This window comes from Osmerus mordax, chromosome 20, assembly GCF_038355195.1.
Source record: "Osmerus mordax isolate fOsmMor3 chromosome 20, fOsmMor3.pri, whole genome shotgun sequence".
Taxonomy (NCBI): Eukaryota; Metazoa; Chordata; class Actinopteri; order Osmeriformes; family Osmeridae; genus Osmerus; species Osmerus mordax.
The window spans coordinates 10,973,047-10,990,348 of NC_090069.1; the positions used below are offsets into that span (position 1 = coordinate 10,973,047).

Here is a 17,302-nt window from a genome sequence, read left to right on the forward strand (position 1 = left end):
CTGTACAAGTCTTCTAAATTGAAAGTCATTGAATTAATGTGTTTGTAAAAATTGAAACTTGTGATTTTTTGATGCAAGGTAATTGTGTATATATGTTTGATTTCCAGCAATATGCCCAAACTTTCTCTAAACAGAAATCTAGATATTTTGCCAGAATTTCTACAATCGTCTCTTATGGTTCATTTAATAAATCACATTATTTATTTTGTCAGTTTGAAGGCCTCACACTAATACTGAACAAGAGACTCATACATGCTAATTTTGGCTTGCAGTGAAAAGTACGGTGGCCGAGAGGGGCAAAACAACATTACAAAAGCTTGAGACAAATTTACATTTTGGAAAACATTTTTACATATCATTAAACGAAATTACATTACCAAACCACATTACCAAGTTCCGAAACAAATTTACATTTCAGAAAACTAATTAACTAGACGCGAAACACTTTTACAAGTCCCGAAACAAATTTACAAGTGGCGAAACAAATTTACAAACGACATTAGCCGGAAAGGGAATGTACCAATTCCAAAGTTGACGCGGAAGTGATAACGGAAGCGCTCAGTTTGAGTTGATGGCGGTTGATGGAGTTCATGGTGACCCAAAATGGACAGCGATAGAGTGGTGTTTTGCCCGTTTTGTGGCAAACATATGAGCCAATTAACAAGATTTTGTTTTTCGTGTGGTCGGTCTTTGTAGTTTTTAAATGGCGCAGACCAGACAGAAGGACCAAACACACAGGGGACATCTCAACAGCCGGATAATGCTAAACAAAGTAAGTGCAGCACAACGCTCGCTACCTGAATGAAAGTGAATAGCGCTTTTGGTTAGCGGCCGTTAACTTTCTATTTTGAAACTGAGCTTTGCTAATTTCAGCAGAAAAACCTTGCACATCATACAAACAGTTCATGGAGTACAGAAGTTCAAAGTCCAAAGAGCGTCAGTCTTTTAACTACGGGCCGAGAGGAAGACATCGGGCTAAAGAACGAAAACACGTCCAGGTAAATTGTACTGACTGTTAGCTTATAACTCGACTGTCTGACTCGAGGTGACTCTTAAATGGATCTCTATCATAGTAGATTTATTGTACAGATTGAATTAAGTTAAAAAGAAAAACTAACATCTTTGAAGAGGGTATCTTTGCGTAGATTTAGGCAGAATAACAGAAGCTCTCGTGCAGGGCGAGATGCTTTGCTAAAGCAATTGGGCAAACACTATCGAATTGGAGAGTGCAGCTTATTGACATGTTCGGCTCACTATGAATCTGTGGTGGCACCAATTAGACCATGGAGGGACAACACATTCTCCATAATTAATGGGAAACACAGATGTATGTATAGTCTTTTATTTTACCTATGTTTAATACATCTTTGTCATTTTATTAGATAAACATTGGATTGATGGTGCCAAATGGAACTGATTTAAAACCTCTAAGAGGGAAAACACTCCCGTTATTTGTAGACCCAGAGGTAGCAGCACCTGATGTACAAGCTGTCCAGAAAATGGAAACATTTAACAAGGACATGCCAGAAGGACCGTACATCCTTTTGTATCCAGACTGCTCAGAGGTGGTCCATGTGCCTGGATCAGAAAGGCCATTCAAATTGGCAGAATATAAAAAGGAACTAGGAAGGCCATATTGCAGGATCACATTTTTCATTTGCCTAGAAACACATTTTAAAGGAGGAGGTTAGTGGATCTCAGGATTCAACATTTTTACATATTTTAGATACTCTACTGAAGGATGCATCTGCATTATCTACATGATCTGTTTGTTTGTTTTTACAGCAACGGATAATACTTCAGACTCTGATTCTGAAATTGTCATCGCATCAAGGAGCACAGCTGAATTCAATCGAGCTGACACAGTGGTACATCAATTATTTATTTATTTTAATACGTATTTATTTATGAATGCATGTATTGATTTATCTATGACAATACTGACAACCTTTCACCATTATATATATATACTGTATGGGGTAAGGGAACAGTTATCGAAGCTATTACAAATTGTTGATAAATTAATGCGTTTCCTCTCAGGTTTTTGAACCACAAAACCGAAGTACTCCCAAACTCAAACCTAAAGATGAAAGGTAGGTACATTTTGACATCTAGCCTTTGTCACACAGTCAACATTTTTTATCCTTTCTAGTGGTAATCAAACAATAGGAATCTTGCCTGTATTCGTTTACATTCTTACATGACTATTGTAGGCCTGAAGAACAGTAATAATTAATGTAGTAATTGTATTATTTGTATCATGTTTTAGAGATGCACCGGGACATTCAGCAACAATTCGGCCTGGACAGGTAATAGGGCAGACTGTGGCAGCCTGACGTTTCTTAGAGTTGTTGTTTCTCCCTTGTACGTCGCTTTGGACAAAAGCGTCTGCTAAATGTAATGTAAATGCTTCAGACATTTTAATTTGTTTTTCAGATAGTAATATCTGATGCTGAGGATATGGATCCATCTGAAACAAATCCAGACAAGACTTGCTACAGGTAAAAAATAAATTAAAAAAAGGATAGTGACACATACTTTCAATTTAATTCATGGGGAAGAAATTTGTGTTTGTAAGATGTTTTAACATGGAAATTGTAATTTCCCAACAGTAAATACACGGACCTGTATGCACCAGGTGTTGAGGAAGAGGATGAGGAGCTGGTTGCAGTCAATGTGGAGAATTTCCAACACACGGCAGTGTAAAATTAGCTTTTGAGTGTGGCATTCCGGTATTTAAATAACTGTTGTAAAAGTGTGCACTGTCTGGGATATCCATTAATTAAATCACTTTTTGTCATTACAGGGAGGAGATGGACATTACACTACCTGACATTGTAGCAAACCTGGCGCTTCCTATTGATCACAAAAGAGTCAGCAGGTTCAACATCTCAAGGGCTAATGTTTGGGATGGAGCCGTCAGAGGTTTCAAGCATACAACATATTCTGAAACCTGTGACATGCTGGTCAGATTTACTGATGATGCTGGTATTTTTGAGGAGGGAATTGACACTGGTGGTCCAAGACGAGAATTGTTATCTCTGCTAATGAAACACCTGAAAGACCGGCCCATTTTTGATGGACCAGAAGGACATCGGTTCTTGGTCTACAATGCAAATGGTATGTATGGGGTTAGAAGTGTGCTATACTAATGGTTGGTTAATGATCATTAAACAAATAGATGACACAGCATATGCTTTTTTCCTCAATATCTTAAAGTATATAATGTATTGTATGTTTTCATTTTGCAATATGAATTCATTCATAGCTGTTAGGGAGGATGAATACTTCATGGCAGGAAAGATGATCGCAGTGTCAGTTGTACATGGAGGTCCAGGACCCCATTTCCTGTCAGAAGATCTTGTACATTATCTTGCCGGCCAGCCTTCATTCAAATCAACAGTTAATTTAATAACTGATGAAGAAATAGGTAAAGCTTTGCGAGAGGTGAGAATAGCATAAATCTACAATGTGGTAGGACAGAGTTTGACATAGTTCCTGCACTGTTTTAAGACAATGTTTACTTCCTATATTGCATACACAGAATTTGCAGAATGTATTTGTTTTTGATAGGGTAGGGTTACTGCATGTCACAGAATAAAAATGGGCAAGGATAGTACATAGTTATTTACTGGGGTGTTTATGACTATTTGTCTTTAAGATTGAGAATGCTGCTTCATTGGATGCTCTGCAAGAATGTATCATGAGACACAGCACAATGTTACAAACAGCAGGCTGTCTGAGACATGTGGCTGCTGTGGAAGAAAAGAAAGAAATTGTGGCAGACTACCTCCAGTGGTATATTATTGACCGCAACTCATCTGTAATTGACAGGTAAGATAATATTTTGAATTATGATGGTGATTGTCTTTTTTATGTTTTATGTGATTTTCTTTTTTATTTAAACAAAAATGTATGACATTTTTGTTTAAAATGCTTAATGGCATGTGTATCTGTATATTAGTTAGCCACTGTGACAAATGTTTTGCCTTAGGCTTTCAGTTGTAATACACTATGTGATGTCTGTCTCTCCATTCCTTGCCAACCTGCCCTCTGTGTCATTCCTCCGTGTGATTTTTTTTTTTGCAGTTTGTAACACCTTTCCATGTGCAAATCAAAAGAATGTTATCACACAACCATTTTCCCCAAATGTTTTTTTTTAGGTGGATCGTAATTGTCGTGAAGAGAACCTCAAAAAGTTTTCTTTAGATAATTTAAATGCAGTTGGCACTACACAGCAGTGAAACAGTGTTTGTGTTCACTTTGTAGATTCAAAGATGGTCTTTCAGCCCTTCAGTTTCTGACTACACTACAGCAACACCCTACTTTGCTGACCCCTGTCCTGTGCCACTTTGAAAAGCGACTCACTGGCTTTGAGCTCGAAAAACTCTTCAAACCTGACCTCAGCCCTTCAGGGAGTAATAGGAGACTAAAAGAAAGTCAAACTGTGGCCTACTGGGCAGACTATCTCCTTGACTGTGAAGGTTTGTAAGGTTTTTTGTAACTAATTGGAAAACCACATTACCATGGTATATCTGAACATTTATTTCTTTGCAGAAGGCGCGGCTGCTGTGTCTGTGGAGGACGTTTTGATGTTTGCAACTGGGCTGACATCACTTCCCCCATCTGGCTTGCAACCATTGCCACAAATAGAGTTCCTGGATGACTCCCCATTCCCAATGGCAAATACATGTTAAAACTTGTTGAAATTACCACTCCTGGACACATATAGTGTGTTTAAATCACAAATGGACTTTGGAATTCAAAATAGTCCAGGATTTGGCTGTCTATAAGCCCTATGACTGGATAACCCCTAGAGCTCTGACTCTAAAAATGTTGTTTCTTTGTTGCTGTTATAGGTTATAGTTGCATTTGTTAAGGAGGCTTTTATAATGTAAGGAGGCTTTTATAATGTAAGGGTATGTGAGCATTCTCAGTTAGCATTTTGACAATTGTTTTAGATTGTGATCCATGACCCATTATTTTTATTCCCACTTTGAAATATTGAAGCTGTGGAAGACACTTTGTGTACATGTTCCACCACCATTACAATAAATCTCCCAATCAATCAATTCATAGATGAGCAATTTCTTTTAATCTCAGATACAGTTCAGTTGAAGACTGCCAGTACTCTGGCTTCTGTAAATGATTGTGCTCCATGGCTAAGTCCAAGTACTCCTGAATGTTTGGGTCCCCACATGGAGCTCTTGTCAAGTGAGTCTCAGGAAAGGCATCCAGTTCAGCCTGCTCAATTTGAAATCCACAGTCTCTGGAGCCAAACCTATGTTAAACAGAAGATATAATTAAAAGTATTTAAATTTAAGATAAAAGCAAAACAAATACCATCTATCACCAAAGTATTACCTGTGTGGTAAGTAGTAGAGCTCATTGGGCAATCCTTCTGGACATGATGCTGTTTTGGAGGGGCGAATCCTGTGACTGTTCCACAGTCTCACACACTCATCCAAGTCCTTCTGAAGAACATCACCAAAGCAATATCTCAGTAGACACTGATGCTCGTGACTCCCGTTGAAGTATCCGGCATCTGTAAGGTCTGCAAATAGCTCCATCCAGAACTGAGCCCTATAGAAATCAATAAATAATAAAAAAGTTAAAGTTTTAAGCATATACGTTTGAATGAATGAAGGTTACACATAATTAAATGACTTTATGAAGGCCACTCACCTTCCCTTTCTGAATATGGACCACCATGACTCAATCCTCTGGTTGCTTGTGGATGAGCCATACATGTGGCTGGACGCTCCAGAGTAGTAGTCATTGTGGTGGTGGCGTAGGGTGCACTGAATTGCGGCCATGGTCCCGTTTTCCGTGCCGCAATCAGTCCTCAGTCTCATGGGGATGACACCGAGGTTTCGCACACATGACAGGAAATAGTGAGCGATCACAGTTGGATCATTATTTGTTGATCCACATACAAGCCACAGTACTTTACGCGAAAATCCATCGATACACCCTGAAAGAGCCAAACCGAATGGCTTGAGTTTATCATAACCATCCGCGTGCCAAATATAGTTCGGTCCCATGGAGTGGTAGGTTCTCCTTATAAACCTTCTGCGTGCTCTCCTCTCGCACCCTCTAGGATTGAGCTCCCGGAGCAAATTCATTACATGATCCCTCTTCACTCGCAGATTGTACTTTTGTTTGAGCTCCTGCCACATCATGCGGTAGCCAAACAGCTGTCCAGGTCCACGAAGTTCCAGTCGTATTGCCCTAATTATGACGTTTGTAGAGGAGAAATCCTTTCTGCGATATAACCCAGCATCATTCAGTTTGCTTTTCAGAGACCTCAAGCTGATGTGCACACCGTGTAAACATGACATCATGTCCACGATTACAGCGTACGAGTGTCCCTCATTAAAATTTGGTATGCACTGCTGCAACACATCTGGTCCTTCACTCTGGTCTGCGCCATTTAAAAACTCCAAAGACCGACCACACGAAAAACAAAATCTTGTTAATTGGTTCATATGTATGCCACAAAACGGGCAAAACACCACTCTATCGCTGTCCATTTTGGGTCACCATGAACTCCATCAACCGCCATCAACTCAAACTGAGCGCTTCCGTTATCACTTCCGCGTCAACTTTGGAATTGGTACATTCCCTTTCCGGTTAATGTCGTTTGTAAATTTGTTTCGCCACTTGTAAATTTGTTTCGGGACTTGTAAAAGTGTTTCGCGTCTAGTTAATTTGTTTTCTGAAATGTAAATTTGTTTTGGGACTTGGTAATGTGTTTTGGTAATGTAATTTTGTTTTATGATATGTAAAAATGTTTTCCAAAATGTAAATTTGTCTCAAGCTTTGTAAAAGTGTTTCAGATTTTGTAATGTTGGTTTGCCCATCTCGGCCACCGTAGAAAAGTCCTTCCTTGTTTTTCACAGGACTTAAGTTTCTTTTATTATTTTAAGTTACCACACCATATCAAGGCATGTGGACTTTTGAGCGTTGTGCTCTAACCATATTTTAAGGCATTGTAAACAATTCCCAGGTTATTGTTTAACAATTAGTCTTTAGTAGCAAATGCCAGTGTTTTATTTGTGGTTGAAATGTTTTAGGTCTTTGGTGATAGGTTTAATGGGACCATAGTCTGAAACACATTGCTGACTTAAACTGTACCAGCCCATTCTATGATTGTGATTGTGTGAGGCCTTTTTCACTATAACTGTAATAAAAAAGTTGACAAGATATATACTGTTCAATGTGAGTGATTAAAACATTGTTGATGATGTTAAATGTTATGCATCTTACAATTTATAACCAATCATTTATACTGATATAATTTAGTTAAAACATACTGATAACTGGGAGTTAATTGTTATTTAATTAATAGATATTTATAAGTAGTTTTGTATTTGACAATCCAAGTAAAATTTACTACGTAAACTGCGAAAAATTAAGTAAGCCTTACCTGATATACTTGGTGAATATTAATTGCTAATACTTTGTGAATATTAATTGCTAATACTGAGTACATTTTACTTAGTTTGTGTAGTGTAATTTAAACACATTACATGGTGTTAAATTTAAACACAAAAATTGTTTGCAAATTGTTGCCTCATTTTTTTTGAGTAAACCTTAAACATCATTTTTTTCAGTGCTGAGAAGATTGTATGCAATTGTATATGTTGATTTCCAGAGTGAGCTGAGACACAGGTCACCTGATCAAGGCATTAGAGCAATGCTGAAGCGTGTTCGTGATATCAGGGGAATGAGGCCTTGCTACAGGTTGATGATGTATTAAATGGCTTAGAATCACTTGACTATGACCCTGTAACTTTTAAGCCCTTTCTCACATTCATTTGAAATAATTTTCAATGTAGGAATGATGTTGCTGACATCATGAGAGATGTAGATGCAAGTGGTGTAGAAAGACAGGCCAAAAAAAGATCCACAGAAGAAATTACCACAGCCATGGGCCAAATTGTACCTGGAATATCGATGGTAAACAACTTTGCATGCTTTTATTGAACTTGTGTACATAATGTACAATATAACATATAACAATATAACAAAATATACAGAAATGTATTGTTTTTTCTTACAGGTAATGACAGGTATGTGGGTACATCTGTGCATTGATGGGTAAGTAAACTAACAATGGGCCTCATTCGCCAACCGTTCTTAGAAAGAAATTTGTTCTTAAACCTCACTTATGCTGTTTTCCACAGAGATTCAGGCATTCACCAATGTTTATTTGTCTGTTCATATCTATTTTATATAGAAACCTTAGGAATAAACTTTAAAATTCTAACAAAGATATTGATGCATGAGGTCCAATGTCTTTTGCATGATGTCATTTGAATTTGGAGGGGGTTGCCATTATATTTGCCACAGTACTCTTGACTTAAATGGTCTAGCAATGTCAAGGTACAAAGTGGTACTGCAAGACTGTGTTTTTGCAGCCTTACACTTAAACTGTACATTCTCCAATATTCTGTCAATATTTCTGAGCCATTTCAAAACCTGTATACGTATATTGTAAAGCTGTCGTAATTTCAGCATGAGGCTAGTAATATATGTAGGTGAAGAGACTGTAGCAACCCAGGGAGTCAGTTGGCTGAGTGGTGAGGGAATCGGGCTAGTAATCCGAAGGTTGCCAGTTCGATTCTCGGTCATGCCAACTGACGTTGTGTCCTTGGGCAAGGCACTTCACCCTACTTGCCTCGGGGGAATGTCCCTGTACTTACTGTAAGTCGCTCTGGATAAGAGCGTCTGCTAAATGACTAAATGTAAATGTAATCCATTTACACATTATAGTTTTTCTGTCTTTGCACTCAGGTTTTCACGGAGGCTTCTATGGCTAAAAGTGGGCACGTCTAACCGCAAGCAAAAATGTGTGGCTAGATACTCCCATGACACTGTTGTGGGAGAGGGAAGTGTGTAATGTAGTTTCTTTGTTAGTGAATTGCTCATGACAGCAATTGAACATGTGGATTTGGCCAAAAACACAATGATTGTGTTCATATATGTTAAGGGTGTCCCAAAATGATTAGAAGCGACAGAGGGAAGGAGAACCTTGTCGGTCAAATGCAGATCGCATATCAGATGCGGCAACTTGGAGAGCAAGCATGGCAAGCCTTCAGAATGGGGATGTCAGTGCACAACCAGGTAGTTTTTTTTGTCTGATTAATATACTAACAGTGATGTGAATTTTTGCTAATCTAAAGGGAAGTATATTTTCTTTCTTTCCTTTTTTAGAGAGCTGAAAGCTTCAACAGTAAGTGGACATGGATCAAAAAACGGCTGACAAGGTTTGAGGTATTCCAGCAAATGGTTTAAACATCTTAAATCTTCAAAAGTCTTTACTACCTTACCACTTAGCACTCATGACTTTTAGTTTACAAAATATCATAAATTGTTGTTATCCAACAATAGAGTAATTTTGTATGTTTTTATAATCACATGCTTAGGGGATGATAGAGGCTGACATGCTCGAACTGGACAATCCTGTGCACATGTAAGTTAACAGGTCTTTGCTTTGAAAATAACAGATCATTGGCTAAATCCTAATGTCCTATCTAACTGTAAACCCTGACACCCTGAGTTAAAGGCATACCAGGCAATGTACACACAACATATGGATTCCCTTACTGTAGCAAAAATGTTGCCTGGTGTGTCTTAAAGTCGAATCAGCATTGTTGAGTCAGAATTTGTTTAGTTCCCCCCCCCCCCCCCCCCAAAAAAAACGGAATTCCCCCCACAGGGTTTGTCAATATGTTGTGCCCAGTGGAGCCAGAACTCCTTCGTTATGCCACCCGCTTCATCTGTGACATGGATGAGCAGTTCTGGAAGATGTCAGGTTTACACATACAGTCAATGGCTGCGTACATGAAATTAGTGGATGACATGATGATGTGGATGAATAGAAATGGGGCTCAAACACCCTCTACATTTGAAGAGGCAAACAAATTATATAAAATTATGTTGAGGGAAAGAGAGTGAAAAAAGTAAGGCGTGGGGGTCTGGGTGGGAATCGAGAATCTTATCAACCATGGTCAATGGGCCTTTCTGAATACAAAATAGATAACAGTTCTACATGGTTTCCCTCATTTTAATAAGGTGCTATGGTGACCTTAGTGGTATAGGCTATATTGTAGGCCCCAGCTTGACGTTTTATTTTTCATGACATTTTTTGAACAGTGTATCATTAACCATATTTGACATATGTTCTTTAATAAAGTGCATTCTGTTAGAACAAACATACATTACTGCTGGACATTATTGACCACACAACGGACAATGCATCCATATACAAACATCATTACAAATCTTTCAATTATTTAAACTATGAATTCAGGAATTGATCCTGTACTTAACTGCTGTTCAGAACTATCAGGAAGAACCACCAAAAACAAAAACACTTCCACACACTGACAGCATTTCCCTACTACTTACACCCATATTGGCTCTCTAAATCCAGCATAAGCCCTGACTTGAGAAACTCTACTACTTCTGAAGCGGTGGGTCGGGATTGCGGCTCATAGTTGAGCAATGAACACAAAAAGTGGTACTTCTCGTTGAGACATGGGAGAGCATGTGGTGGGGTATTCAATGCCATGTGAGCAGCGAGCTCTTGTTGTTTGCTGATGACCCATGAGGTTGACCTTGTGAACAATTCCAGGTAGGTGGCCCCCAGGGACCACATGTCAGTGTTACAGGAGGCATCCTGAAACTGCAGGATGCACTCAGGTGCCATGTACAGGAAAGTCCCGCCCATGGGCCCTACAGTCTGTCCTTGTATACGGCTACCTTGGCGAAGCTGGACAGTGTCCCTAATGTTGGCCAAACCCCAGTCTGTTAGGATTGCCTTCCTCGACTGTAATTGAATCTGAAAGGTACAGAAAAATTATGAATGTTGTACGAAAGTACTGTGGGAATGCATATTTAAACTTATAAAAGCAAAGCAATCAAAAAGGGCTGCACTAAATTTGATATGGAGCCAAATGATTGATATTTTTGGTTCAGTTTGTCATCTGTCAACCTATACACCTTCATCGTGGTCTACAAGTTCTGCATTTTGACACTAAAGTATGCTGGTGCACCCTGTCACTTTAAATAATGCAACAAGTTAAAAGTCTTGAGTATATTTTCAGCACATCACTCATATCTCTCAAATTATTTCCCTTCAGAGATCATTAAAAAAAGGTGATGCTTCCATTACCATCTCCAGTTGGCTTATTCCTGAAGGAAAAATAACTTACCATAACATTGGCAGGCTTAAGGTCCTGTGCATGGATGTACTCTGTCGCCATTGCTAGATCATGTCCTTCCAGCTATAATTCTAGCAAATAATTAGTAATTTCAATAGACTTATTTACAAAACTTATTTTTTGTAGAGACTTATTAATTGTTTATTTCCCCCCCAAAAAGATGTGCAGTGACACATTTAATCACATTTAATCAACTGCAGATAACTGAAATAACAATAGAAAAAATACCTTTACAATGCAGCTGTCAGAGTTAATGACGACATCAAGATGAGCTCCATGAATATACTCTGTAGCCAACAAAAAGGTGTCACAGCGAACTGCTGCCAGAAGTCTCACTATGTTGGGATGTGACAGTCTCCTGTGAATATTGAAAATAACCCAATGTAATCTCATTCTTTCACAACTAAGAAGTCATCTCAGGTTGCTTACCCCATTCTGTCTTTCGAGTTATTAAAGATAAATAAATGGTTTCTTGATTTTTTTAAACAAACACGCATTTGCAACAGTAATTGACAACTATTTGGCCAAAGCAAGGCTAAACTGATGTATTAGAAATACTTACCATTATATAATTCATTTTTAGTAATAAAAAGTAACACATTACAAAAGCTACACAGAGCACAGAAAATTTAATTGAAATGAAATATTCTTACAGAGACACATTTATTTCATGGAGGATGTCCTTCTCTTCAGCTTTGGCACCTCCCAACAGTATTCTTTTCACAGTTGCAGGCATACCCTGGTAGGAGCCTGCATACACCTGACCAAATGTTCCTTCTCCAAGGAGAAGGCTTTCATCATATTTGATTAAGGATCTGTCCACACATGGGACACGTGGAAGATACACTAAGGGATACAAACACACAGAAGGACACACATCAAGCACAAAGTTTTGTACATTGTAATCGGATTAGTTATTGGAGCCATATCCTAACCATGTTATCTCGGGCTAACCATGGGCTATCTCGTTGTTGTTATCTCGTTGTTATGATCAGTGACCTTTGCACTTTTGTAAAGCTGTCTCTTGGAAGTCGCTTTGGATAAAAGCGTCTGATAAATGCATAAATGTAATGTAATGTTCCGCATCATTCACATATATGGGGCATAAGCAATAGAACATAGGATAGAAGTGTAATTCAGCAACCTCAGAAAATATTAACAAACAGTGACACCAATCGACTCACAACTGAAGTTTAAATATTTGTAGCTTCTGGTGCAACAAGCACCAAACTAGTCAAGCTTTTAAAGGAGACCTCAAGCTGAGACCTCACCACTGAGTGCTATCAGTAAGAAAATATGATACAACATTGATCGAATAGTGGACTGACAGCTCAAGCTAACCCATAGGGCAAATTAAACTGAAACAGTTAACCCTCTCCTCATTGTCTATGCAGCCTGAACTTATCCTTCGCGCTGTCTCCGGGTCATTCTGACCCACAGCGTTGTCTATTACGCCACCTTCGCGCTGTCTCCGGGTCGTTGTGACCCACAGCGTCGTCTATTATGCCACCTTCGCGCTGTCTCGGGGGTGGGTGTGACCCACAGCGTGAGAATAAAAGGTTTCACTTTATTTATTTTTGTATTATAAAAAGTTGTCAGAAGACCACTGTGGGTCACAAGGAACCGGAGACAGTGTGGGGTCTCGTAATAGACAACACACGTTTCAATGTCTAACAAAAAGGCAGAGACAGCGCAATAAACAAGTATCTCCCTGGTGGTCTAGTGGCAAGGCTGCAGGGCTTTCAACTCTGTGGCCTGGGTTTGCTTCTCAGTCAGAGAAAATATGTTTTATTTTTATTTCGACAGATGTTTCACTTTTATTTTTGTATTACGAAAGGTTGTCAGCACGAGAGTGGCGTAACAGACTAGGTATGGTGAGTCACAGCGCAGACTAGGATACAGCTCGATAGTGTACTAATAGGTTAGGCAGACAAGGCTAGAAATAAAAGGTTTCACTTTATTAATTTTTTATTATGAAAAAGTTGTCACAACGTCAGTTTGCCTCACCACAACCCCGAAACGCGAGGAATAAAATCCAATGTTTAACTTTATTTTTGTATCATGACAAGTTGTCACACCATGCTTCACAACAACCCGCAGACAGCACTAGGGATAGACCTCCTGCCCGCCGTCCTGACACATCATCTATAAATCCCATGCATGTGGTGGTGGTAGCGGTAGCAGCACTGTGCTGTGGCTTGAGCAAAGCCCTCTTCTGCACTCGACTGAGTTGTTCAGGATTTGCAGACATGCCTCTTACACCCGTGACAAACGGTGAACGTTTTATGGTCCTTCTTCACCGGGCAGACTTGACATCTCCTCATCTTACTGGCAGGGACCGGCGAGGTCGGTCCTGCCGATGAGGAGGCGGCGGCGGCGGCTGCTGCGCCATCCTCTCCGGGTTGCCGTTTAGGAGGTGGATCGCGACAGCTTGCCATCCGGAGATCTTTCACAACCGCGGCAGCAGCTCCCGTGCGGGGCAGACATCGTCTTCTTTCGATCAGCGGAGTCACGAGGGCCCTTCCGAGCTGCTCAAGGAAAAACCTCCTCTTGTTGCGCTTACGCGGCATTCAGTTGGGGTTGACCTCTCTCCATATCACAAAGGCGTTCTAGGAGACGTCAACGATGTTGCTGAAGATGACGAGGGGCCAGCGGGCCGTCTTCCTTTTACAGCTGTAGGCCGTGATGACCTTATCCAGATTGTCGACACCTCCTTTGTTGCGGTTGTAGTCTAGGACGATGGTTGGTTTGCCGTCGTTTCTGCCACTGGTTTCAGCGTCTGTGTGGCGTGTGCTCATGAGTAAAACGTTCTTATTTTTCTTCGCGAGGTACGAAACCAGAGTAGTGTTGGGAGTGAAGGCGAACTGCGACGACAACACCGTTGCGTCTTCGTCGTCAGCAGCTCGGACGGGAGCTCGGTCCTGTTCTTTCGCACGGTGCCAACCATGGTCATGTTTCTCGTCGCCATGAGCTCTCGTCTGAGTTCGTAAAAGAGATGAAGAAATTGTCACACGTGACATTGCGATCCTTCAGGCCCTCTGTCACGTCGAGCACGGCGCGCATCCCCTGGTTCTTCTTCGGGACTTGCATCTTCCAAGCGTAGCTTGATTTTGCATCGCATGCAACCTACGACTTGATGCCGTATTACGCCGGTTTGCTTGGCATGTACTGCTTGAAAGGACACAGTCCTCTGAACGCGAGCAGTTGTTCATCCACGGTCCTTTCGGGCCCTGGGTCATAGAGGCGTGGTAATCTCTCTACCCACATATCCCAGACCTCTCTTATCGCCGGCAACTTGTCCGCCGCGCGTCTCGCCGCTCGTGTCCCACGGCCGTCAAATCGTATCGACGTAGAATAGGTGTAGAAGAGTTTCAGCTGCATGGTAGCGCGGAAAATCGCCCTGCCGCTTTGCGCGTCCCATAGACTGGCGGCCGCTTCGCCTCGGGACTTGTACACCCCTGCCAGGATTAGCAGCCCTATGTAGGCACGTAGGTCACTTGCGTCCATGGCTTTCCACTCCTCTCCGCGTTTCAGATAACCTTCCCGATTTGTCACGTCCAAGATTACTCTTTCGATTTGTGGTGTGACAAAGAGTAAAAACGTGGAGACAATGTTGTGAGCGTGGGAAACGGCGTAAGCTGTTGGTCCTCTCCGTGCTGTCACGTTGCGACAGCAGCCTCGGATTCCTCCGATACGCAATCGAACACCTTTCCATTTTGTCGTTTTTCAACACGAAAGTATCTCTGTCGATTAGAGGGGCTTGGTCGGCGGCGTCGTCGTCATCGTTGACTGCGTCGTACTCTTGCCCGTCTTCCTCTTCTGACACATGCTCCGCGTACTCTTGCCCTTCTTCCTCTTCCTCTGCCTCCTCTTCAGACTCACTTTGCTCGATATTGGCTAACATCTGCTGTAGAACTTGCAGCACACTGAAATACCCAGCCATAGCTGCGTGACCCTAGACAACAGCTGTCCTGACCCCCACGGAATGTGTGTTAGTAGCACTTGCCCACATTTGACGTGATTACATGGACAAATGATTCTAAGGACGCCTCCCTAATTCGACCGCCAAATTGCGATCACGGATCGTCGAATCGTAAAGGCCGTCTTTGAGATGTTGGCCTGCGACGACCCCTCTTGGCCGTGGGCTTGGCGGAGAGGTCCCGCTGTGGTTTCTCTGATGCCAGACGTAATGTCTAACCTAGTGTTAACTAGTGATATAACGTGATATATACACTTTGGGGGCGGGTTCGTAGTTGACAACGCAGACACTGTGGTGGGTCACAATGACCTGAAGGTGGCACAAGGGTTAGGTAAAGTTATCGCAACGCGACGGTGGGTCACAATGACCCGAAGGTAGCACAAGGGTTAGGGAGGGGGGGGGCTGCGGGGTGGGTCACGACAACCCGAGGGCGGCGCAAGTGTTCCTCCTAGTTTTAACTGGTGATATTACGTGATATACCCCTACCCTATGTATCTACGTTTTTGTATTTGGAAGAGTCGCACCGACACGGCGGTGGCAGGGTTAATACAAAAATAATACTTTTTGTATAAGGTAAAGGTATCGCAACACGACGGTGGGTCACAATGACCCGAAGGTAGCACAAGGGTTACTAGTGCTACAATGTTGACTGCTTCATTAAACCCACTATTGGAATTTACACTGGCTGTAATCCGGGGAAATAGTCTGTCCTCACAAAAAACACACCACACACACATCAGGAATTAACATTTCCGTTTTGAAGCACGGGGGGTGTTTTTAAATCGACAATCGGAATTCAAACTGGCACTAAGTCTAGTACTTAGTCCATCCTCACAACAAACACACCTACCACACCTCAGGAACAAAAATATTCGCACACCCACAACACACCTGGGGGGTATTCGTCGTAGCTCGCTAAGCGGTTTAGCGAGCTAATTTTCAGGCTAAGATAAAAAACGCCCCACTTTTTGGTTCGTGGAAGCAACTTTGGATAAATCACCATGGTAACATATCAATTAGCACTAACCTGCTCCAGAGCAGGCTAACGTAAGTGTAGCTGGATAAGCTTGCCACACCCCCGAAAGAAAACATGGCAGCTCCCTTTTTGAGAGAGCCAGTTGACGAAGGAGCTATTCTAGTTCGATAAGCTTTCCATACCGATAGAGTTATTCGCGATCGCCAAGATCCTTTGTGTCACACGGATGAGTTTCTGTTTGAGCGATATCGATTCAGCCGACAAGGACTCATTTATTTGCAAGACCTTCTCGGGCCGTACATTGCAAATATCACACGCCGCAGCAGAGCTTTAACTGTGCTTCAGACTCTCTGCATAGCCTTGAGGTTTTTAGCGTCAGGTACATTTTTATACAGTGTAGGCGATGCAGAAAACATTGGCAAAGCCGCAGCATGCGTTGCTGTAAGAAAAGTGTACTTGGCGCTCAACCAGCTGATGAATAAATTCATCATATTCCCAGGCCATGTCCCAGTCAATGACATCAAAGAGGGATTTTAAGCAATTGCAGGTAATTGAGTAAATAAATATTTGACCATTTCATGAAAATGCATTCTTATCACTATTCATTACGGAGCTTATCATTATGCAGAGTTTCCTAATGTCATTGGCGCAGTGGACTGCACCCATATCCACCTGAAAAAGCCCTCTGGGCCAAACGAGGCCGATTTTGTGAATAGGAAGGGCTTTCACTGCCTTAATGTGCAGGTACTTATTGGGTGTGCTTTGCCTTCGGCAAGGGCACAACCTTTGTTCTCTCACATATATATTTATTTATTTTTATTCTTATTTATTTTCGCCCCCCTAAGGATCAGTCAATATTTGGACTACATACACAACGGCGGTGTCAAAAGGTTCGTCTTGTTAGCGATTGCGTTGGTTGTATTTTTATTTACGTTCCGTTGCATGGTTTAAGTAGAAATTGCGTTTTTGTGGTGAAAAGTGAAGCTAACGGTGGCTAATTTGCTAGCCACAGTCACTGACGTTACTAACGTCACGAAAACACGCGTGACTACCTTTGGCAGAACATTCGTTTCGCATCTGTTAACTTGGGGGATAGCTAGGCTAACTATAGCTTTA

General features: G+C 41.3%; 1 protein-coding gene and 1 pseudogene across 1 annotated transcript; one reads left to right on the forward strand and one right to left on the reverse strand.

The window, feature by feature from the left end:
• Positions 1-704: 704 nt before the first annotated feature.
• Positions 705-4,492, forward strand: LOC136964401 (uncharacterized). Its single transcript, XM_067258510.1, has 12 exons — positions 705-772; positions 874-998; positions 1,383-1,686; positions 1,786-1,868; positions 2,041-2,093; positions 2,270-2,309; positions 2,437-2,501; positions 2,613-2,702; positions 2,807-3,120; positions 3,269-3,447; positions 3,662-3,834; positions 4,270-4,492. Exons 2-12 carry the CDS (start codon positions 906-908, stop codon positions 4,490-4,492), a joined length of 1,617 nt encoding a protein of 538 aa, XP_067114611.1. The 5' UTR covers positions 705-772; positions 874-905.
• An 8,973-nt stretch (positions 4,493-13,465) lies between these two features.
• On the reverse strand, positions 13,466-15,174 carry LOC136964514 (piggyBac transposable element-derived protein 4-like; annotated as a pseudogene).
• Positions 15,175-17,302: the final 2,128 nt, after the last annotated feature.